Genomic DNA, 24,276 nt, shown 5'->3' with positions numbered 1-24,276 from the left:
CAGTCATTGATCCAGACCTAATCCAACTTCTCAATCCCGATCCAAGAACAGCCCCAGTTACCTTTCCAGGCCAGGATCTTGGACCAGCCCTGGACACTGTCCCTTCTGAGGCCTCAACCTTGGAAACTAAACAACTGGAAACACCAATTCCAGCCAGATGAGGTAGGCCTTGACATAGACCAGCTCTTAAGCATAAAGTTAGATTTTTAAAAAGTCCACTGAAGAAAGCATCCTCTGCGGCTGCTCTGATCCAAACAGAGACAATTCATTTACAAAGACAGTCTTTCTAGCATTCCCATCAAAATATGGTGGAGGAACAACTCCCTGGAAACCTCATTCAGGCACATGAACACACACATACAATCCTCCATTACATCCCAACCCCTATGCTCTACTTGCTCCACCACTAATCCATCCTGGTCATAGAAGAACATGGTCATAAATGTCTGCTATTACTGTAGCTTAAACCTGCCAGTTCATCCTGGTTATACTGGATTGCAGAACCAAACAGTAAATCAGACAGCTAATATCATCAACTTTGTCTTTTGGGGTCATCTTCATCCTTTTGCCAATTCTCACCATCTCTTTGTCTTATTCAAATCAAAAGCCATTTTGTCTTTTCACCATTTTCATCTTGTGGTCTAAATTTTAATTATACAGACCTCTGACAGTGCCAATGCAGCAACCCACTTCCAACTCCTAATTCTGGATTAACAGAATGTTAATGTTAGGCCTGAAGTGAAGCCTGACCAAAGGAAATTGGAAAAATTCGATGAAAGCAAATTTTGGGAGGAGCACAGGCTAAGACCAGACAGATTTAGAAAGAAAAGTCTCCACAGATGGAGAAAGGTGGGGTGGTATCTAAACTTGGTCAGATATTACCTAAGGATAATAACAGATGCCACCTTGATCCCATCTTTAGGATAATGACATACAGCAATGGTCTACATTGTTGGCTGGATTGTCAAGATGCAATAGTCAGAAGCAGTAATTGGGCAAGATGCACACATATCCCAGCTATATGTGAATGTCTCCACTAGAAGTAGGCAAATGTGTGGATGGAGTATCATGCATCAGCAGGTTGTGTATGGGAAAACAAATGGGAGTTTAGATAATTGCAACTTGAGTACAGATAGCATAGATGACTGGTCGGGTTTTTCCATGAATGAATGGACAGAAATAGGATATTTACTGCCTGCTGGACAAAGGACTAGAAATTGGACAATGATGCCCTGAAAGTTTCATAGGGGGAGAATCCATGTTCTATACAAAAGTAGAAATGGGCTAATCAAAAACACCAAAGAACTACAGGTACTGAAAATCAGAAACAAAAATAGAAATTGTTGAAAAACACAGCAGTACTGGGAGCATCTGTGGAGAGAAAACTGTGGAGAGTTAATGTTTAAGGTCCAGTGACCCTTCTTTAAAAGTGATAGGAGCAGCTGGTGTAACACCTTCACATTTACTTCCTTCCTCCACACCATCCAAGGTCCCAAACATACCTACTAGGTAAAGCAGTGATTTACCTGCTCTTCCTTCAATCTAGTCTACGTTATTCACAGCTCATAATATTTTCTCCTCTACACTGAGAAGACAAAATGCAGACTGGAATATGGCTTTGTGGAACACCTATGTTCTATCCAAAAAACTTCCTGTTGCCAGCCATTTCAACATACCAAGGTGTTGTTTGGTTAACATCTCTGTCTCAGACTTGCTACTGTCCTCCAGCAAAGTTCAGCACAAGGTGGAGGGACAGCATCTCATTTTCTGGTTGGGGACACTGCAGCCTTCAGGACTCAATATTGAGTTGAATAATCTTAAGGTCTTAGCACCTTCTGTCATGTTGTTCCCCAAACCTCCACACACCAGGCCTTGTCATCATATGGGCTCCTATCACAACCAGTCCATTGTCAGTTATTAATGGTCTCTATTATCAGCTTTTAATTCTCTCTGAGCTTTACCTATTCCTTAGTCTGCTCAAATGCTGATCTCTCACTCTGGTCTCCATCTCCACCTATTGTTTAATCCTTTTCTTTCCCTCTAACCCATCTTCAGCATACATACCAACATTTATCTCAACAGATGCAGTTTTGAAGAAGAGTCATTGGACCCAAAATGTTAACCCTGCTCTTTCTCCACTATTGCTACCAGACCTGCTGAATTTTTTCAGCAATTTTTGTTTTTGTTTCTGAATTCCAGCATTCAGGATTATTCTTTTCTCATTTATGACAGAATTGTTGTTAAAGTCTTAAATAAATCAATAATTGAACTTCTTCAATAATAAGAGGGCATTGAAAATAGATGAATGAGCAGTCCAAATAGCTGTGGATACAGAGTCTGAGAAACCACTCTAGAAGCATTATACTGCAAAGCTTCCTCTGAATGTAGGACATTCTGCAGAGCACATTGATTGCTTAAGACACAATAAACCATCTAACCAGAGGATGCTGACCTCTTATCTGAATAATACACCACAAGTGATAAATACAATCCAAAATCCTAAACAATCTACTACTACAGTTTGAAGGGATATGGGCCGGGTGCTGGCAGGTGGGACTAGATTGGGTTGGGATATTTGGTCAGCATGGACGGGTTGGACCGAAGGGTCTGTTTCCATGCTGTACATCTCTATGACTCTATGAGTCTATGTAATTCCAAATTCTATCAGTGAAGAAAGAAACTATCCAGGCTTCTGCCAACAATGTAACAAAAGTGATCACATCTCAAATATGTGATGCAGTCTGAAGAATGTAACCAATAAATAAGTCAAATCATTCCCCACCCAACTTATATATTTTTGCCTTGGAACAAAACCTTAAAGAAGACATCAATACTTAAAGGAAACAAGATTCTTTACATGATAAACACCACATTTCTTCCAAGGGGAACTAACAATGGTATTAAATGCTAATAATGGACCAGAGGTGCGTAATTAACTTGTAATTCTCAAACATGTCTGCAGTTACATCATCACAAGCTTCTTCAGTCAGATTGATTAATCTATAATCTAACAGAAAAAAGTGAAGACAATCAAGGTTATCAAATTTACCTCGTATATCTATACTTTGTCATAGATAACCTGACCTATTTTTTGACAAGGAAGAATTAAGACAAAGGTTTGATGAGGCATCAAAAAAATAAGGAAAATATGTAATAAAAGTTACAGATATATAGATGTATGGTGTATAAATGTACAATAAATACAAAAAAGTAATCTGAGTAACTCATTTGAGTACACATATAACTGTTAATCAATGTTGATGACAGAGGCAAAAAGTCTTTGGAAGGAGTGGTATGTAATGGCTTCAGGATCCTGTACCAAGCTTGCAATGACATCACAGAGCTGCTTTATCCAGGACACAGTGCAGGTGCAAGTAGTTTGAACATTAGCAGAAGAAGCATGCGTTGGAAGAAAAGACTGGACTAAAACTGGAAGGCTCACATGAGCACATGAAAAAGGTTAGTGCTTACCAGACGTAATGATAATTCAGAGCTTGGTACATCCATGAGTAATACTAAATACTACATCCATATTAATGTATAATAAACAAAATTATTTGGAAGCTTAAGCCAGAAAACAGTTCTTGATTTTGCCTACTGTATCTGAATGCACATTGTGATTGAATAAAGATAAACGAGTTGACGGGACAAATAAAAATAAATAATTATGGCTTCATAGCTATTATGAAGGTGTACTTGCACGATAATAAGGAAGAATCAAAAGGCTGGCTATTATCTAAATGAGAGACACACCAAAAGAGTATAGCACAGTTCAAACTACTTTCGCCTGCACTATGTCCAGTAAAGAGCAGCTCTGTGACATCATTGCAAGCTTGGTACAGGGTCCTGAAGCCTTTACATACCACCCCATCCCAAGATTTTTTGTCTCTGTTATTAACATTGATTAGCAGTTATACAGATATTGTGCACGGAATACCAGGTGCAGCAAGTAATTAAGTGGGCAAGTGGAATTGTTAGGGTTGGAGTTTTTAGTTATTTACATTGAAGATATGGGCATCACTGGCTGTCCAGCATTTATTGTCCATTCCTACTTGGCCTTAGAAAAAATGTTTTTGTGCGGGGATGTCTTGTTACAAATGGATGAGATGTTGATTAGGTCACATCTGAAGTACTGAGTACAGTTTTCATCCCTGTATTACAGTGGGGATTTATTAGCATTGGAGGCAGTTGAAAGAATCCGCTAGGCTGATCACTCACTATGATCACCAAGCCAAAGCAGACAACTGACTATGGCCAAGCACAGGACTATATGCAGACTGTGTCCATGACTGGCACACAAAGGGACTTGGAGGTACATTGGCAGAAAACACAGAAAGTCAGCACACAGATGGAGCAGGTAATCAGGAAGGTTAATGGATTGTTAGCCCTTATTTCAAGGGAGTCGGAATATAAAAGTATAAAAATCTTACTGCAACTGTGTACAAGATACTAGTGAGACCACAACTGGAGTTCTGAGAGTAGTTTTCATCCATTGATTTAATGAATTCTACAATTTCTTATAAAATTATGAGAGGTAAGGATAGGGTGGATAATAAGAGTCTTTTGCCAAGACTGGAAATGTCAAATACTAGGAAGCTTTAAGGTGCGAGGAGAAAAATTTAAAGGAGATGTGTAAGGAATGTTTTTTACTCAGATGGTGGTCAGTACCTGGAACATGCTGCAGGGGAGGTGGAGGAAGCAAATATGATCTGGGCATAAGTTTGCTAACTGAGCTGGAAGGTTCACTTTCAGATATTTCATCACCATACTAGGTAACATCACCAGTGAGCCTCCGGTGAAGCACTGGCGTTATATCCCGCTTTCTAATTATGTGTTTAGGCTTCCTTGGGTTGGTGATGTCATTTCCTGTGTAGGTGGTGTCATTTCCTGTTCTTTTACTCAGAGAGTGGTAGATGGTGTCCAAATCAATGTGATTGTTGATAGAGTTCTGGTTGGAAAGCCATGCTTTCAGGAATTCTTGTGTGTGTTTGTTTGGCTTGTCTTAGGATGGATGTGTTGTCCCAGTCAAAGTGGTGCCTTCCTCATCTGTATGTAAGGATACCAGTGAGGGTAGGTCATGTCTTTTTATGGCTAATTGATGTTCATGTATCTCGATGGCTAATTTTCTGCCTGTTTGTCCAATGTAGTGTTTGTTACAGTTCTAGCAAGTTATTTCGTAAATGACATTTGTTTTGTTTGTCTGTACAGGTCTTTTAAGTTCATTAGCTGCTGTTTTAGTGTGTTGGTGTGTTTGTGGGCTACCATGATGCCAAGCGGTCTGAGTAGTCTGGCAGTCATTTCTGAGATGTCTTTGGTGTAGGGGAGTGTGTCTAGGGTTTCTAGATACATTTTGTCTGCTTGTTTGGGTTTGTTGCTGAGAAATCAGTGGACTGTGTTCATTGGATACCCATTCTTTTTGAATACGCTGTAAAGGTGATTTTCCTCTGCTCTTTATAATTCTTCTATGCTGCAGTGCGTGGTAGCTCAATAAAATAATGTCCTAATGCTGCTTCGGTTGTGGGTGTTGGGCTGATTGCTTCTGTAGTTCAGTATTTGGTCCATTCATGTTGTTTTGCTGTAGGCGCTGGTTTGAAGTTCTTCTGACTGTTCTACTTTGACATCAAGGAATGGCAGCTTGTTGTTGTTTTCTTCCTCTTCTGTGAATTTTATGCCAGTAAGGGTATTATTGATGGTCTTGAAGGTTTTCTCTAATTTGTTTCGTTTGGTGATGATAAAGGTGTCATCCACGTAGCGGACCCAAAGTTTGGGTTGGATAGTTAGCAGAACTGTTTGTTCGAGACTCTGCATTACTGCCTCTGCTAAGATATCAGAGATCCTATGGGTGTTCCATTGATTTGTCTGTAGGTTTTGTTGTTGAAGGTGAAGTGGGTGGTAAGGCATAAGTCCACAATATTGTCCTTACTGATGAAGTTCGTGGTGTTTGGTGTATGTGCCTTTGGTTCTTCTAATAGTGTAGTCAGTGTTTCCTTGGCCTGGTTGATGTTGATGTATGTGAACAGGGCTGTTACATCAAAGGAGACCATTATTTCATCTTCTTCTATCGTGGTATCTTTGATGGTCTTCAGGAATTCTTGGGTGGAGTGGATAGAGTGGCTTGAGTCTTCTACTAAGTGTTGTTGTCTTTGGTGTACTTCCTTGGCTAATCCGTACATTAGTGTTCCAATTAGCAAGACTGTGGGTCTGAGGGGGTCTCGTGGTTTGTGAATTTTGGGTAATGCAAAAAACCATGGCATGTTGGATCCATCTGGTTTCATTTTTTGGAAGTCTGTTCTGTTTAATTCTCCAGATTTCTGAAGTTTTTTGAGTAAGGTTGTGACTCAGTTCTTTCATTGTGGGGTTGGGTCTATCGCCATATGTTGGTAAGTGTCATGACTGCAAGCAGTGTGTTCACTTTTTCAATGTAGTCTGATCAGTTTAAAATGACTGTCAAGCATCCTCTGTCTGCAGGTAAGATAACAATAGCAGATACAAGAGCAACATTGAAGAAGCATTTAAATAGCCACATGAACAGACAGGCAATGGATACCCACTCTGTGCAATCAAATGCGATTAGTTCAGAATGGCATCATGGCCGGCGCATACGTTGGGCCAAACTGCCTGCTGTGCTGTTCTATATTCTTTGTTCATTGGAGGCAGTTCAGAGAAAGTTCATTCTGATGATCCTTGCTATGGAGTAATTGTCTTATGAGCAAAGTTAAACAGGTTGAGACTCTATTCCTTGGAGTTTAGGAGAATAAGAGATGACCTCATTGCAACATACAAGATCCTTAAATGACCTGACAGGGTAAATACTGAAAGGACGTTTTCCCTAACGGGAGAGTCGAGGACCAGAGAACACATTCTCAGACTAAAGGAGTGCCAAAGCAAGAGTAAGACGTGGAGGAATTTATTTTCTCAGAGGGTTGATTGCCTTTGGAACTCTTTGCCATGGAGGGCTGTGGTGTAGTGTCCTGTGTATATTTAAGACTGAGATAGATCGATTGAATAGTTGGGGAATCAAGGGTTATGAGAAAACTGTAGGAAACCAGGTATGAGGAATAGCAGGTCAGCCTTGATCCAATTGAATGGTGGTGTAGAATCAATGACCTCCTATTTCTTGTCATTTAAGCCAATGATCTTTGTTGAATGGTAGGGAAAATCAAAACTCATTGATATGATTCTAGCTGATATTATGATTGGACAAGGTAGATCCCAGACTGAAATCTGACTTGATGGATCATTTTTAAACATTCAGCATGAGTTTTTCACTGAAATTTAAGCATACCAGGCTGGAGATTTGGCTATATAAATAAAACATAAGCTTATTACACAAAATAAGACAAATTAAAACAAAATGAAGTAATCCACGTACAACACAGTTTAAAAGCTTACAAGGAGACCTAGCAAAAATTAACATCTATTCCCTAATGCCATTACTTAACAGTTAATCTAAATCCAGAGATGGGTTGACAACTGTACTAGTTTTGTTAGTTCTGCTGTCAGCTGTGAAGCCTTTGTCTTTGATTTACACAACTGAAATCTTGGACGTTTTAATAGAGTCATAAAATCATAGAGTTGTACAGCATGGAAACAGACCCTTCAGTCCAACTTGTCCATGCCAACCAGACATCCTAAATTGATCTAGCTCCATTTGCCAGCAGTTAGCCCATATCCCTCCAAACCCTTCCTGTTCATATGCCCATCCAGATGCTTTATAAATGTTGTAATTGTACCAGCCTCCACCACTTCCTCTGGCAGCTTATTCCACATGTGAACCATCTTCTGCGTGAAAACATTGTCCCTTATGTCTCTTTTACATCTTTCCACTCTCACCTTAAATCTATGCCCTCTAAGTTTGGACTCCATTACACTGGGGAAAAGATCTTAACTCTATACTATACCCATGCCCCTCATTACTTTATAAACCTCTATAAGACCATTTCTCAGCCTTCAACACTCCAGGGAAAATAGCTTCAGCCTATTCAGCCTCTCCCAAACCTCAAATCCCCCAACACTTGAAATGTTCTTGTAAATCTTTTCTGAACCCTTGCAAGTTTCACAACAACCTTCCTATAGCAGGGAGACCAGAATTGCACACAGTATTCCAAAAGTGGTATAACCAATGTCCTGCACATCCTGAACATGACTTCCCAACTCCTATACTCAATGGTCTGACCAATAAAGGAAAGCATACCAAACACCTCTTCACTATCCCATCTACCTCTGACTCCTTTCAAGGAGCTATGAACCTGCATTCCAAGGTCTCTTTGTTCAGCAACACTCCCCAGGACCTTACATTAAGTGTAAAAGTTCTGATTTGCCTTTCCAAAATGCAGCACCTCATATTTACGTAATTAAACTCCACCTGCTAATCTTCAACCTATTAACCTATCTAATTAAAATGCCTTTGTACTCTGAGGTAACCTTCTTAGTTATACACGACACCACCAATTTTAGTGTCATCTGTAAACTTACTAATCATAACTCCTATGTTCATATCCAAATCATTCATAGAAATAACAAAAAGCAGTGTGCCCAGCACAGCTCCTTGAGGCACATTGCTGGTCACAGGCCTTCAGACTGAAAAGCAACCCTCCATCAACCACTTCTGCCTTCTACTTTCAAGCCAGTTCTGTATCTAAATAGCTAATTTTCCCCGTATTCCATGTGATCTAACGTTGCTAATCAGTCTACCATGAAGAATCTTGTTGAACACCTGACTGAAGTCCATACAGACCATGTCCACCTGGCTCTGCCTTCATCAATCTTCTTTGTTACTTCTTCAAAAAACTCAATTAAGTTAGTGAGACATGATTTGCCATGCATAAAGCCATGTTGACTATCCGTAATCAGTCCTTGCCTTTCCAAATACTTGTAAATCCCGTCCCTCAGGATCTCCTCCAACATTTGGCCACCACTGATTTCAGGCTCACTGGTTGAGTTTCTGGCTTTTTCTTACCACCTTTCTTAAATAGTGGCTCGCATTAGCCAACCTCCAGTCTTCTGGCACCTCAACTGTGACTATCATTGTTACAAATATCTCAGCAAGGGTCGCAGCCATCACTTCCGTAGCTTCCCTCCAAGTTTCAGGGTACACCTGATCTGTTCCCGGTGATTTATCCACCTTTATGCATTTTAAGACATCGAGCACTTCTTCCTCTGTAATATGGACATTTCTCAAGATGTTGATACTTACTTCCCCAAGTTCTCTAGCTTGTTCACAGTAAATACTGATGCAAAATACTCATTTAGTATCTCCCCATCTCCTCTGTTTCCACACATAGGTTGCCTTGCTGATGTTTAAGTGGCCCCATTCTCTCCCTAGTTACCCTTTTGTCCTTCATGTATTTGTAGAATTCCTTTTGATTCTCCTCAACTCTATTAGCTAAACCCATCCCATGTTCTCTTTTTGCCCTCTTGATTTCCCCCTTAAGTATACTTTTACTGCCTTTATACTCTTCTAGAGATTCACTTGATCCTTGGTATCTATACCTGAAATATGTTTCATTTTTTTCTTGACCAAAACCTCAATTTCTCTAGTCATCCAGCATTCCCTACACCTATTAGCATTACCTTTCACTCTAACTCGAACATATTGTCTCTGAACTCTCTTTATCTTAATTTTGAATACTTCTCACTTTCCAGCTGTCCACCTCTAATCAACCGTTGAAAGTTCTTGCTTAATAACGTCAAAATTGGCCTTCCTCCAATTTCGAACTTTAACTTTTAGGTCTGATCTATCCTTTTCCATCACTACTTTGAAACTAATAGCATTATGATCACTGACCCTAAAGTACTTCTCTACTGACACCTCAGTCACCTGCCCTTCCTTATTTCCCAACAGTAGGTCAAGTTTTGCTCCTTCTCTAGTAGGTACTGTTTAATCAACCTATACTGTTTAATCAAACACTTCTGGTTTGGAAATAATTACAAACTAAATCCTTACGTTATCCTGAACTGCTCTGACAATTCCTTTTCTAAGAGAAACTATGCTTATATCTGATTTCAGTTTCCTTTGAACTGAATTCAGATGCTTATAACTAAAACAAAACTTACTCATGCTTCTGCTAATGCTTCTGTTAGTATCCTTCAGCTAAGCTAATGGCTTTTAAAAAACTTTGAATAACACTCCAGGAAGCCAGTAGTCTTCTACTGTAGGACTCTGATTCTGATTCTGAATAGGCATAATAATTAACGAACAAAGGCCTCACATAAGTAATTAATAAATAAAGCCTTCGCCCATATGTCACTGGTTTAAAAACCAAACTCTAATAAAGGATAAATCTGAATATATTTATAGATTATACAAATCACATAGATTAATTACAACATATTGTCTCACTACCATGTCTAGGTCATTTTTCCAGTAGTTTGGTTTAGGCTGTTACTCAGTTAACTGAAGGAGAAAGCAACCAATCAGCATTAAATGGAAGGGGAAAACAAAAAAGAATATTCTTACCATCTTCATCTGTCCGAAATTTAAGTTCTTCACTCTCTCTCCTTCCTATATGGTTGAGTACAGTGATCTTGACATAGATATCAGTATGAGGTAGGAGTTTTCTAATGATGAATGAAGAGACGTTTTGTGGAACAGTCTGGCATTCTTGGAACCTCTGAATGTAGTCAACTCTGAAGGTGTAGTGGTAACACACAGTGTAAAAGTAAGTGTGGCAGCGAGTGCTGTTGTATTCCAATGGCTCCCATTGTACAGTGACTTGCCTTGGCTTGATTTCAGATGAGGTGATGTCGTTGGGTGCCTGCACTGGTTCTATTATTAAAAAATAATCAGTTCCAGATCAATACCATCAAATTGGTTCATTACTATAAAGTATTTGTCATCAAGAATTTTGTTTCAATTTCATTGACTTCAGTGAATTATGAAGTAAATCTGAGCTGGATCATGCTGCCTAGAGATGACAGAATCAGATACACATATTAAAAGCTACATATCGGTGATTTTAGAAAATATTCATAACATTGAGGTGCATTCTTACTCTGTAAAGTCTCAATCACAACTTTGTACTCTCAATTTTTCATCCTCATTATGTTGCAGACATTGTAAAAATAAATATACATTACCTTTATATTCCGCTTCGGTCAGGAGAAGACAATCAGGAGAAGAACTTAGTGGGTTGGTATAAAATATGAGTTATGCACAGCCAACATCAAATTTGTATCCATTTTATAATTCAAATTTTCTGTCAGAGGTATTAAGGAATACGAATGACCCTCATGGAGTTGTAGAAGTCAACTATTGTTAACTCTGTTAAAGTTGGATTCATACAGTCCAACCGGAAACCTAATTTGAAGTAAATTGTTGTTGCATAGGTTTCCTTGGGGATGGAAACATTCAGCACTGATAAGGAGACTAGATCTTCCAGTTTGACTTATTGTTTCAGTATTATTTTGTTTGTATTGAGAAACAGGAGTGCTTACAACAAAACTTTTGTCTTCTTTCAGCCATGAGCACCCAGCTATTCTTCAATTTCCTGACCACCACTTTCTAATATTTTTTGTGATTCCCAACTGTGCCCATCCTCAACTCTGGTTTGTCAACCAAAGCTACCTTTCACACTTCCTGGTCGCCAGGTACCATCCCAAGAGTGTCTAACGTTGGTCTCCTGCCTCTGGGTTTTCCAACTGACATCTGGCCAGGCTGTCCATTTAGGTGAAGCAGAGCTACAAGTTGTTAATGAACACCTGCCATTAAAACGGCCAGGACTCCCAAAGCCCATATTCTGGTTCCTCAGCTGTAATTACTTTGCCAGAAGTCTCTTTCTCAATATAGAGACCTACTTCTGGAGAGTAGGTATTTACAGATGTACATTGAAAATTAACAGGGAGTCAGCATTCGAAGGGTCAATGTATGTGCAGACATATGTCTCCAAAATCCCTAGTGACCATCTTTGTTGTCATTTTGTGCTAAAAATAAAATTGAATAGAGTGTCCTCCAAAAGGATATTCCCCAATGGCCTTTCATCATTGTATAAAAGCAGCGATTTATGTAAACTTATTCAACAAATTCTATACAACCCTGAACTGTTGGACTATCTTTAGTAATCATGAGCAAGTAGATGAAAGAGATGTGCTAACAGTCAGTTGCATAACTATATAAGTGGAAAGTCTTTATGGTTTATAGGCCATACATTCATAAAGTATATAGCATTTACTTAGCCAACTCTATGTGCTCCCTGATGCTGCAATAATGCAGGGCAGGAACAAATAGATTGAGAATTACACGAAATTTAGAACTTAAACAAATTGTCAATAAACGAGAGGAACACTACTACTGCATTGCCAATTGAGAAACAAGTCGCACTGTTGAAACATTTTGGTTTGCACTCATGACAACAAACACTAGAATGTCAAATTTCAAATGATCATACCAACTTTTATTGTGGGAGAAGCAGGTCAAGATGGCAGATGTGTAGAATGCTCCAACTGGAGCTCTACCACTCCATCTGTTTATTTATTGCTTCTTTCTTTTCTCCCTTTTTTTCTCTTTCTTTCCTCTTTTCTGGTGTGATCTCCCTCTCGGTGCTCACCTCTCCGTGGCAGATCTTCGCCTGGTCTCTCGGTGGCTCATGGTGGGTCCCAGACTGGTCTCTCAATGGCTCGTGTTATATCCTGGCCTGGTCTCTCAGCAGCTTAAGGTGGGTCCCGGCCTGGTCATTTAGCAGCTCGAGGTGGCTCTTGGCCTGGTTTCTTGGCAACTCGGACAGGTCTCGACCTAGTCTCTCAGCAGCTCAAGGTGAGTCCCAGCCTGGTATTTCATCAGCTTGAGGCAGGTCCAGCCCTGGTCTTTTGGCAGCTCATGGTAGTTCCCGAGCCTGGACTTTTGGCAGCTATCAGCCTACTATCTTGGCAGTATGTCAGCCAATCTCTTAATAGCTAATAGCAGTGTTTCAGCTTTGCATGTGAGTGGATCCTGCCTGGGCATATTCCTGTGATACTGAGGTAGATCAGAGGGTCCGTGGTTTTAGCAGCAGTGATTGTATCTGCAGCAGTGATGTAAAGAACAGACAGTTGAGGTCTCCTGAAGAGCGAGATAAGTGGACGACTCATCAAAAACTGTTGTACTTTCAACTTATTCCTTTATTTTCCTATGTTTAAAGAGTTTAATGATAACTATTACTTTATTTCTCTATTTTTCTACTATGCTATGAAATTACGACATTTTGACTCTTGTTTCTTTCACCACTTTGTACCTAAGTGTTTTTGCACCTAGGTACCTTGGTACCTCAGATGGCGCCATGTGTGGTGACATTATTCACTATTATGAACCAGACCAGAACCCCTCAAACTATTTCAAGAAGATAGCCTAGACCCTAACTTTTTCTTAGTTTGAAGGTAAATGTGAAGTGTTTGTTCCAAATGTGATGCAATTGTTCAAACTAATTTATATTAAGAAAATCACAATTTAATTAAACACTATACAGTAGTTAAAATAAAAACAAAAAAGAGGAATTTGGAATAACTTAACTATTGTAAAAATTAACCAAATAATAGATACAAGAGCTGTTACCAATTAACTAACATTGCATAATCATATCCCTTGGCAAAAAGGTAAACTCAGACACAAGTTCTTACTTGCAGTTCTTCAATACAAGAGGAAACTACATCAAGGGACATTTCAGAGAAAGTAGAAGCTAGAAATCATTTACTGAAGCTTCCAACTCTTCTGGGACCTCAAACAGTTTCTAACTGCTAAAGCTAAAAAGAAACTAGAAAGCCTGGTCTGTGAGAACTAACCACTCTCATCCAAGCTGCTTCCATTGTTCCAACTTGTTTTGAAAAAATCTAAGCACCTCCTAAGTTGTGGTGGTGCTGGTGTTGGACTCGGGTGGACAAAGTCAAAAGTCACATGATACAGGGTTATAATTTAACAGGATTATTTCAAATCACAAGCTATCAGAGCCCCCACTCCTTCCTCAGGCAGCTTATAGTAAATTTATAGTAAAACGTATAGTAAAACGTCAAAAGGTCACACCACTTATGTGAATATATTGAACAAACCAAGATAGCTATTAAGTCTTTAATCAGTTAGAATGGAGTTGCAGGTTTTGATTGATTAATATGTAAATCCCTACACCAAGATAACTTCAGCTTTTATCGGAATAAAGGTGACACCTTAGCTTAGACAATGTATTTTAGGTGTGAAGCCATGTTTTAAATCTGTTTGTATCTGATCCTGGAGCCAGACTGATCTTATTTCCAAAGGAGGAATTTTAAAAATGCCACAGATTGTCTGACTGTCTCACACTGTCTGTGTATTTTAGAACAAAATAGAATGTATCTGCAAATTCAAATCTGCAAATGCAGTTTCAACCCTAGATTTGCATGTGTGTGTGAGGGAGAGAGAGTGCATTTGCATGAGGCGGTGTGTGTGTGGGAGAGAGAAGGAGAACATGCGCTCATGAAAGAGAGAGAGAGTGTGTGTGTGTATGCCTGAGAGAGAGTGTATGTCAGTGTGAGGGAGTATATATGTGAGTTTGTGTGCTTGAGAGAGTGTGCGCAGGTGTGAGAGAGAAAATGCCTGTGAACGTGTCTGAGTGAGGATCTGTGTGAGTGTGTTTGTTCATGGGAGAGAGTGTGAGGGAGTACGTACATGTGAGAGGTTGTGTGTGTGTGTGCGAGAGAGAGAGAGTGCGTGTATAAGAGGGTCTGTGTGTGCATGTGAGTCTGTGTGAGAGAGTGTGCATGTATGTATCTTAGTGAATAAATATGTGTGAGAGAGTGGGTCACCTGGAGTGTGAAATGAACCCAAGATCCCAGTTGAGGTCATCCTCATGGGCACCAAACATGGCTATCAGCCTCTGTTCAGCAACTCTGCATTGTTATGTGTCCCCAAGTCTGCCTTGGAGGATGTTTACCCCAAAATCTGAGGCTGAATGTCCTTGACTGCTGAAGTGTTCCCCCACTGGGAGGGAACATCCCTGTCCGGCTATTGTTGCATGGGTCCATTCATCTGCTGTCGTAGAGTTCACCAATATAACATGCCTCTGGGCAACCTGGCCTGCAGCATATGAGATAGATACATTGATGACATTTTCTTCTACAATCCTTTCAGCTGTGATCTTGCGTATTGGGTTGGCCTACGGAAATCTAGTGGATGCATCATTGTCAATAAATTCCCACTGAGTCCCACTTTTTGTTTTCGATAGGTGTCCTCCACAACCAATTAAGACCCTTATAAGAGGTTCTTCAAATTTAGGAATAAGTATTGGAGGTGCTAATGTTATCACTATCTGGGGGCTTCCGATTATCTGACATATGTAACATGTCTGACAAAATTCAACTACATCCTTATGCAGTCCAGGTTGGTAAAAATGTTTTTGTATTTTGGCTTGAGTTTTCCTTCCTCCTAAATGACCTCCTACTGCTAATTCACATGCTACCCACAACACCTCCTTTCTTAACTCACCGGTAATACAACTTGATGAACTTCTGCCCATTTCTTAATTGCCTGAATATGTGATGGTCTCAATTTCCTCATCAAGATGTCATTTCTAAATTCGCACCATTCTGGAATACAGAGAGATTATTCTTCTGTGCAGTTTTTGATACAATTTCTTCAGTTTTTCATCTTCCTGTTGTAACTCAGTTAATTTCTAAGAACTAATATAATCCTTTTCCTGTTTTGTATCAACCACTTGATCACACATGGTCTTTAGTAATTCGACTTCAACTTTCTTATCTTTATTCTTTGATTTCTCTTCTTGGTTTGACCTGTGGCTTTGTGACCTTGTAATCAAACAATAAGAAAAAATTCCCAAGATACACTTCCTATAATAACTCAGTTGCCTGATTTTCCATTGGCTTTTCAACCACATTAGGCAGCACTCCTATCTGTGATCCAGCTATATTATTACAAGGACAAATTGTATTCCTGGAGCTAAGCACTCCTCCAGTACTCCTACCACCACTTCCTCAATTTTCACTGGAGACTTTGGCAACATAGCAGCTCAGTGGTTAGCACTACTGTTTCATGGTACTAGGGACCCAGGTTTGATTCCACCCTTGGTTGAGTGTCTGTGTGGCTTTCTGCCGGATGCTCCAGTTTCATCGTACAATTCAAAGAAATGCAAATTAGGTGGATTGGCCATGCTAAATTGCCCATAGCGTTTAGGGATGTGTAACTTAACCATGGGAAATGCAGAGTTATGAGGAGGGTCAGGGTGGATCTTTGGACAGTTGGAATGGACTTGATGGGCCACATTGCCTTTTTCCACACTGTAGGGATTCTATTAAAAAACTCCAAACTCACTTTATGTAATGGAACACTTCTTGTTTCACCATGAATTCCAATTTATTATGACATTTTCTGGCAATAGTCCTTCTGAATTACATATCTTCTCATCTCTCAACATCAAAGATTTATGCTCCCAGGTCTCTTAAAATTGTAATTTCTTTACCTGCTCCTCCTGGCATATGTGAGTAAGCTTTATCCTCATAAATAAATGGCTGGTATTTCCTTCTCAACCAACCTCCAAAGAAATTCAACATTCTGGTGCAGCTTTTTTATCCTGTTTTCCCACGTCTGTCTTGCCAGTGCTTTTTCTAAACCACCAAAACTGTGACTTCATGTAGCCTACTTCGTTGCAGTGAAAAAGCCTCAGCTTTTTTTCTTCTCTTTCCCCTCCATGGTTTCTTTTTTACCCTGTGGTAAACTATCTTTATTATCTTTAGTGAGATCTCCTTTTCCCTTACCACCTGAGAATTTCCCTTCACCCCAATTTCTATCCCTCACAGATGGAAATTGATGTCAGAAGCCAAACTTTTATTTATGAACCAATTCATAATTATCAGCAATTTCAGCTGCCAGTCTTGCAGTTCTAATTCTCTGCTCTTCCACGAGTTCTCACTACTTCAGGAAGTGAATTTTGAACTCGTCCAAAATAATTGTTCCTCTAACAGTGACATCTGTTTGATCTATTTTCAAAAACCATATCAACCTTTCAAAATTACTTTGGTTGATACTTTCAAATTCAATGTACGTTTGACAGTGTCCCTCCTTAGATTCCTGAAACATTGTCTGCAGGCTTCTGGCACAAGCTCATATGCACTAAGTTGGCTTTCTTCATCTCATACTCCTCACTTATTGTCTCTGATGATGATGCAAATATCTCAGTAACTCTACCTGCAAGTTTTGTTTGGATCAAGAAAACCCACCTGGTCACTGGTCACTGTATTTGTTTAGCCACTTACTGAAATGAAATTGGAAAGACATTTGCATCCTTCTCATCAAATTTTGGCAATGCTTGGATATATTTAAACAAATCTTTACCAGGAATGTGGCAAGGATTCTTTGCTAATCATCACTATCCTCCTCACCAAGTCTATCTTCTACCTTCACCTTCGCCCTTTTAAGTCAACTTCCCTTTCTAGTTGCCAGCTTCTGAAGTTGAAACTCTTTTTCTGCTTTTCTTCACTCCCTTTCTGTCTTTCTTTGGCTAGGGCCTTCCTCTCCTTTTCTTTTTCCCCTGCTTTTAATCATAATTCAAACTGTTTCATTTTCTTTTCATGTTCAAGCTGATTTATCTGCAATTGAATTCTAGCTATTTCCCAAGATTCCATGGCATTTCCAGAAAATGTAAGTGTCGAGCTATTTCTGCAATTACCTCGCCTTTTTTCACAAACAAAGGCAACTCCAACTCCACCCTGTTTACCAATTCCAAAGCTTTGGAGAAAGTGAGGACTGCAGATGCTGGAGATCATTTTAACCTTACTGTGAAGCCTATTCCAAGGATGTCTACCTTGAAGAAGTTTTCCTCCTCTCTTTACAAGGCTCATTCCTGATAAAGAGCTTATGCACAAAACTTCTATTCTCCTGCTCCTTGGATGCTGCCTGACTGGTTGTGCTTTTCCAGCACCACACTCTTTGATTCTGATCTCCAGCAACTGCAGTTCTCACCTTATATCTGTTTGGTTGATGCATTGCTATGAAGAATGCACCAGGGAACTATTGTTCTGCAGACTTCAGTTATATTACAAAAGGCTGCAATACCTTTACATATTCCTTTTGCCTGTGGAAGTCGGATCCATTCATATGAACGTATGGGTGCATATAGCATATGAAGTTTAGGCTAGTGTTGAAGCAGGAATGTAAGTGATATAAAATATGTCCCTTTGGCTGTTTGTAACAGGCAGAGAATTGATCGAACTCAACCATCCTATGTTGTAAATATCAGAACATATGCCTAATGGACATTAGCAACTGGACATCATTTACAGAATTATCTCATCTTCTAATAATTATTCTGATAACCTATCACATAATATATGGCTCACTTAGATTTGTTGGAAGTTACATACATTCATACATAGAAACTTGTCCTCTGCAAGGAAAAAGAAATGTCCAAGCATTGCAGCACTTCTTGTGTTAAACATAGTACAGCCAAAATTCTGAATACTCAGATGGTTTCTATATGGAAACATGTCAATCAGACTCAACATGCCAACAAGTATCATCCTTTTCAGACATACGATAGATCATTACTCCCTTTGAAAATTTGACACTTGTGCTTCTATCCTGAGGACTGCAAAATGCAACATTTCACAGGAATATAGGAAGTAAGATGATTATATACCATTCAGTTCATCAAGCCTATTTTGCCATTTGTCTAGATTACAACTAATCTTCTACGTTGACACCATTTTCCCACATTATCACAGTATCCCTTGATACCATTTGTTACAACATGGAGCTTGAACTCCTCTGTTAGTTAAAACCAAAAACTCAGAAAGGCTTGCCTCACCTTGTAATCTGTTAACATGTGAGGGAATGACAGAGAACTCCTAATTTCCACTATTTAAAGAAAAGATCATTTATTTTCCTCACTCTAACAGTGAGCACTAAATAAAGCTATTAACAAACCTAACATTCTTTTCCTTAACTGAACACAATCCTACTAACATGCTGTTCCAATAACATACTTATTAAATGTTACAATAACTTAATCTCAAGCCCACACAGTCTCTGTCTTCTCAACTGTCTGCAAACTTCTATCTGCTGATCTTCCTGGTCACCTTCTTCCTTCTTACAGTGAGTATGTTTTACAGAAAAGTTACTTTGATCGAAGATGTCTTTTAATTTTTTTGAGAGCAAGGTTTGAGAAGGGCAATTAGCTCTTTATTCTGTGGCAGTTGCTTGGCTGATCAGTGGCAGTTATTCTGACCAATTTTCAAAATGCCCTAGTTTTTATATCCTCCAAAATTGTTCCCTGTCATTGCTCCAATGTTGTTAATACAATAAATTCAAACTTGATTGGGGTTTAGTATCCTGGGGTATCATTTAAATTAATTGGTTAAATTTGAATTGTTGTCAAAACAGCAACCAAAACTCAGATATCCATTTAACAGCCATTTGCTACATGTATATAGAACATAGAAAAATACAGTGCAGTACAGGCCCTTTGGCCCTCGACGTTGCGCTGATCGAAGCCCATCTAACCTACACTAGCCCACTATCCTCCATATGCCTATCCAATGCCCGTTTAAATGCCCACAAAGAAGGAGAGTCCACCACTGCTATTGGCAGGGCATTCCATGAACTCACGACTCGCTGAGTAAAGAATCTACCCCTAACATCTGTCCTATACCTACCACCCCTTAATTTAAAGCTATGCCCCCTCATAATAGCTGACTCCATACGTGGAAAAAGGTTCTCATGGTCAACCCTATCTAAACCCCTAATCATCTTGTACACCTCTATCAAGTCACCCCTAAACCTTCTTTTCTCCAATGAAAACAGCCCCAACTGCCTCAGCCTTTCCTCATACGATCTTCCTACCATACCAGGCAACATCCTGGTAAACCTCCTCTGCACCCGTTCCAGTGCCTCCACATCCTTCCTATAGTATGGCGACCAAAACTGCACACAGTACTCCAGATGCGGCCGCACCAGAGTCTTATACAACTCCAACATAACCTCAGGACTCCGGAACTCAATTCCTCTACCAATAAAAGCCAGTACGCCATATGCCGCCTTCACAGCACTATTTACCTGGGTGGCAACTTTCAGAGATCTGTGTACATGGACACCAAGATCCCTCTGCTCATCCACACTACCAAGTATCCGACCATTAGCCCAGTACCCCATCTTTTTGTTACTCATACCAAAGTGAATCACCTCACACTTACCCACATTGAACTCCATTTGCCACCTTTCTGCCCTGCTCTGCAGCTTATCTATATCCCGCTATAAAAGTGACAAACAGCAATGGTCCCAAAACAGATCCTTGCGGAACACCACTAGTAATTGCACTCCAAGATGAACCTTTACCATCAGCTACTACCCTCTGTCTTCTTCCAGCCAGCCAATTCCTAATCCAAACCTCCAACTCACCCTCAATGCCATACTTCCATATTTTTTGCAGTAGCCTACCATGGGGAACCTTATCAAACGCCCTACTAAAATCCATATACACCACATCTACCGCTTTACCCTCGTCCACCTGCTTAGTCACCTTCTCAAAGAATTCAATAAGGTTTGTGAGGCACGATCTGCCTTCACAAAACCATGCTGACTATCCTGATCACATTATTCCTATCCAGATGTTCATAAATCCTATCCCTTACAATTCTCTCTAAGACTTTGCCCACAACAGAAGTGAGACTCACCGGCCTATAGTTACTAGGGTTATCCCTACTCCCCTTCTTGAACAAGGGAACCACATTTGCTAGCCTCCAGTCTTCTGGCACTATTCCTGTAGACAACAAGGACATAAAAATCAAGGCCAATGGCTTTGCAATCTCCTCCCTTGCTTCCCAGAGAATCCTAGGATAAATGCCATCAGGCCCAGGGGACTTATCTATTTTCACCCTTTCCAGAATTTCCAACACCATCTTCCCTACATACCTCAAAGCCGTCCATTCTAATTAATTGTGACTCAGTATTCACATCGGCAACAATGTCCTGTTCCTGAGTGAATACTGACGAAAACTATTCATTCAGTGTCTCCCCAATCTCTTCAGCAAACAGCCTGTTTTGTAACATCCTGACTCCCAGCCAATCTGTTCAGGCAGTTGAGCCTGCACTTTAAATTTACTTCAAAATTCAGAAAACACTCTGTTTCAAAGTGAACATACATGTTTTCAACTTTGTAACTCTTTAATGTTGAGAAAAGTAAACAAGACACTTTTTCATCAATACTTAAGTTCTTCATTGCCAAGCAACAAATGACCTGCTCAAAAGGGATTAGTCTCAGCCAAGTTGGAAAGAGATAAGTATCCTGGTGGGGAGACTCACTAGTTCTATTTTGGGAGACTGTAAACTATTGAGGGGATTTACTAGGTAGCAGGGAAAATAAAAAGTCAAATGAAGATTGTTCTGAATCAAAAAGAACAAATTAATTAGAAAAGACAGGCAACAGCAAGTAAGAGGAGGTAACTCTGAAGGATTAAACTGCATTTATTTCAATGCAAGTGGTCTCATAGATAAGGTTGATAAACTCAGGACATGCATGGGAACATGGAACTGGGATATTATACCAATGGGTGAGGGAAGGACAAACCTGGCAGCTCAATGTTCTGGTTTAGATGCTTTAAGAAGGATAGAAAGGGATGCAAGAGAGGAGGGAGAGTGGCAATTTTGATTAAGAAAAACATTTTTACTGTAATTATGTTTGAGGGATGATCATCTTGATGGATTGTACTGTAAGTCCCCAGTAGTCAGAGGGAAATTGAGGAGTAGATATGTAGAGAAATCTTAGGTATATGTAAAAAAAAGTTGTCATAGTAGGGGATTTTAACTTTCCAAACATTAACTGAGACTGCCATAGTGTTAAAGGTTTGGATGGTGAGGAATTTGTTGAATTGTGTTCAAGAAAATTTTCTTTATTAATATGTAAATATTCCTACTCAAGAAGGAGCAAAACTTGAACTTCTCTTGGGAAATAAGGCAGGCCAAGTGACTGAAATGTTAGTAGGGAACATTTTGTGACAAATGATCATAATTCTATTAGTTTTAAATTAGTTATGGAAAAGGATAAGCCTTCTATGAAAGTTCAAGTAAGGCAAATTTTAATGATTTGAAACAAAAACTTTCAAAAGTTGATTAAAGTAGATGGTTCACAAGTAAAAGAATGACTGACAAGTGGGAGGCTGTCAAAATTGTCATAACGAGAATTCAGAGGCATTGTGTTCCTGTTAAAGTGAAAGTGGACTGACTCCGAGCTGGCTGGCCACAGCCAGTGTACAATGCACTCGTAAATAATTAAAAAAAAGGAGATTGGAATCTCCTCAGTTGAGGGAAAAAAAACTAAAAATGAAAAAATATAACCAGGAGATTAAAATCCCCTCAGTCCAGGGAACTGTCCAAGCTGACTGGCCACAGCCAGTGTACTGTGCACTAATAAATAAAAAACAACAGGAGATTAGAAAGTGATAAGTATCCTGGTAGGGAGATTCATTAATTCTATTTCGGGACGTTGTAAACTAATAAGGGGGTCGGTTTCCTAAGTAGCAGGGAAAATAAAAAGACATATGAGGATGGTTCTGAATCAGCAAAGAGCAAGTTAATTAGAAAAGACAGACAATAGTAAATCAGAAAACGAGGTAACTCTAAAGGAACGTTTTCAGTCGTAACTCGCACCCACTCTCCAAAGACTCCTTCTCCTGCCTCCAACAAACTCCATCTTCATGGATACCCTGCACTGGCCTCTTATCCTCCCTCAACCTCTTCATCTCGGTCACAACATTAACCAACTCAATCTCTCCAACCCTCTCTCACCCACTCCAACCTCCTGCCCTCACAACGCACAGCCCTCCACTCCCTCTGCTCCAATCCTAGCCTCACCATCAAACCAGCCAACAAGGGAGGAGTGGTGGTAGTGTGGTGCACCAACCTCTACCTTGCCAAAAACACATGCCGACTCACTGACATTTTCTCCTACTGTCCTCGACCATGACCCCACTTCTCATCACCAAACCATCATCTGTAAGATCGTCCATAATTTTATCACCTCAGGTGATTTCCCAACATTAGCCTTCAACTTCACCACCACCCAATCCTATCTCTTACCCAAAACACATCAACCTGATTCTTCTGGTCAACCGATTGTCTTCACCTGCTCCTACCCTACTGAACTCACTTCCTCTTATCTGGACTCCTTAGTTCAGGACTCTCCACATACTTTCGAGACACCTTCATCTTCACCATGAACATCCAGTCCTTCCAGACCTGTATCTCCCACGATAAAGGCCTAAAAGCCTTCTATTTCTTCCTCTCCTGCTGACCCACCCAGTCCCCCTCTACTGAAATGTTCTTTTGATTAGTGGAACTGGTCCTCACCCTAAAAAATTTTTCCTTTCGTCCTCTCACTTCCTACAAACCAAAGGGGTGGCTATGGGTACCCACATGGATCCCAGCTATGTCTGCCTCTTTGTTGATATGTGAAACACTCCCTCTTCCACAACTACACGGGAACTATCCCCCATCTCTTCCTCCACTACATCGATGAGCATATCAGCGCTAACTCTGGCTCCCATGAGGAGCTTGAATAGTTCATCCAACACACCTTCCACCCCGACCTCAAATTCACCTGGACCATCTCTGACATTTGCCTCCCATTCCTGGACTTCTCTGTCTCTGGCGACCAACTTATCACTGACATCTACTTCAAACCCACTGACTCCCCCAGCTACCTTGACTACATCTCGTCCCACATCCCTTCTCCTGTAAAAATGTAATCCCTTATTCCCATTCCTCTGTCGTATCTGCTCCCAAGCTGATCTATTCCACTCCAGGACATCCCAGATATGCTCCTACTTCCAGGACTGTAAATTCCCCCTCACTCTTTTATCAACAATGCTGTCAATCGTATCTCCTCCATTTCCTGCACCTCACCCCATCCCCCCATCCACAACAAGAATAGCATCCCCACAATCCTCACGTTTCACCCTACTAATCTCCAAATCCAGCGTATGATTCTCTGCCATTTTTGCTATCTACAGTCAGATTCCACCACCAAAAATATATTTTCCTCCCCAGTTCCATCTGCATTCCATATGGACCATTCCCTCTGCAACTCCCTCATCTGGTCCACACTCCCCACCAAACCTCTCTCCATAGTTGGCACCTTCCCCTGCCGCTATAAGTGTTCCAAAACCTGCACCCACACCTCCCCCTTCACCTCTGTTCAAAGCATCATTCCAAATCCAGCAAAGATTTACTTGTGTATCCTTGAACCTCATTTACTGCATCCGTTGCTCTCGATGTGGTTTCCTCTACATCGGGGAGACCGAGTGCAAACTCACGGAATTGTTCAGGGAACA

General features: G+C 40.2%; 1 protein-coding gene across 1 annotated transcript in view; it reads right to left on the bottom strand.

The window, feature by feature from the left end:
* Window positions 1–24,276, bottom strand: part of LOC140453410 (receptor-type tyrosine-protein phosphatase U-like) — a 476,064-nt gene that overhangs the window by 229,287 nt on the left and 222,501 nt on the right. Inside the window, exon 12 of the mRNA XM_072548057.1 lies at window positions 10,460–10,768. Within this exon, the coding sequence (XP_072404158.1) occupies window positions 10,460–10,768 (309 nt within the window). The remainder of the gene's footprint in view (window positions 1–10,459; window positions 10,769–24,276) is intronic.

This window comes from Chiloscyllium punctatum, chromosome 27, assembly GCF_047496795.1.
Source record: "Chiloscyllium punctatum isolate Juve2018m chromosome 27, sChiPun1.3, whole genome shotgun sequence".
Taxonomy (NCBI): Eukaryota; Metazoa; Chordata; class Chondrichthyes; order Orectolobiformes; family Hemiscylliidae; genus Chiloscyllium; species Chiloscyllium punctatum.
This window is presented reverse-complemented; position numbering and strand designations above follow the sequence as displayed.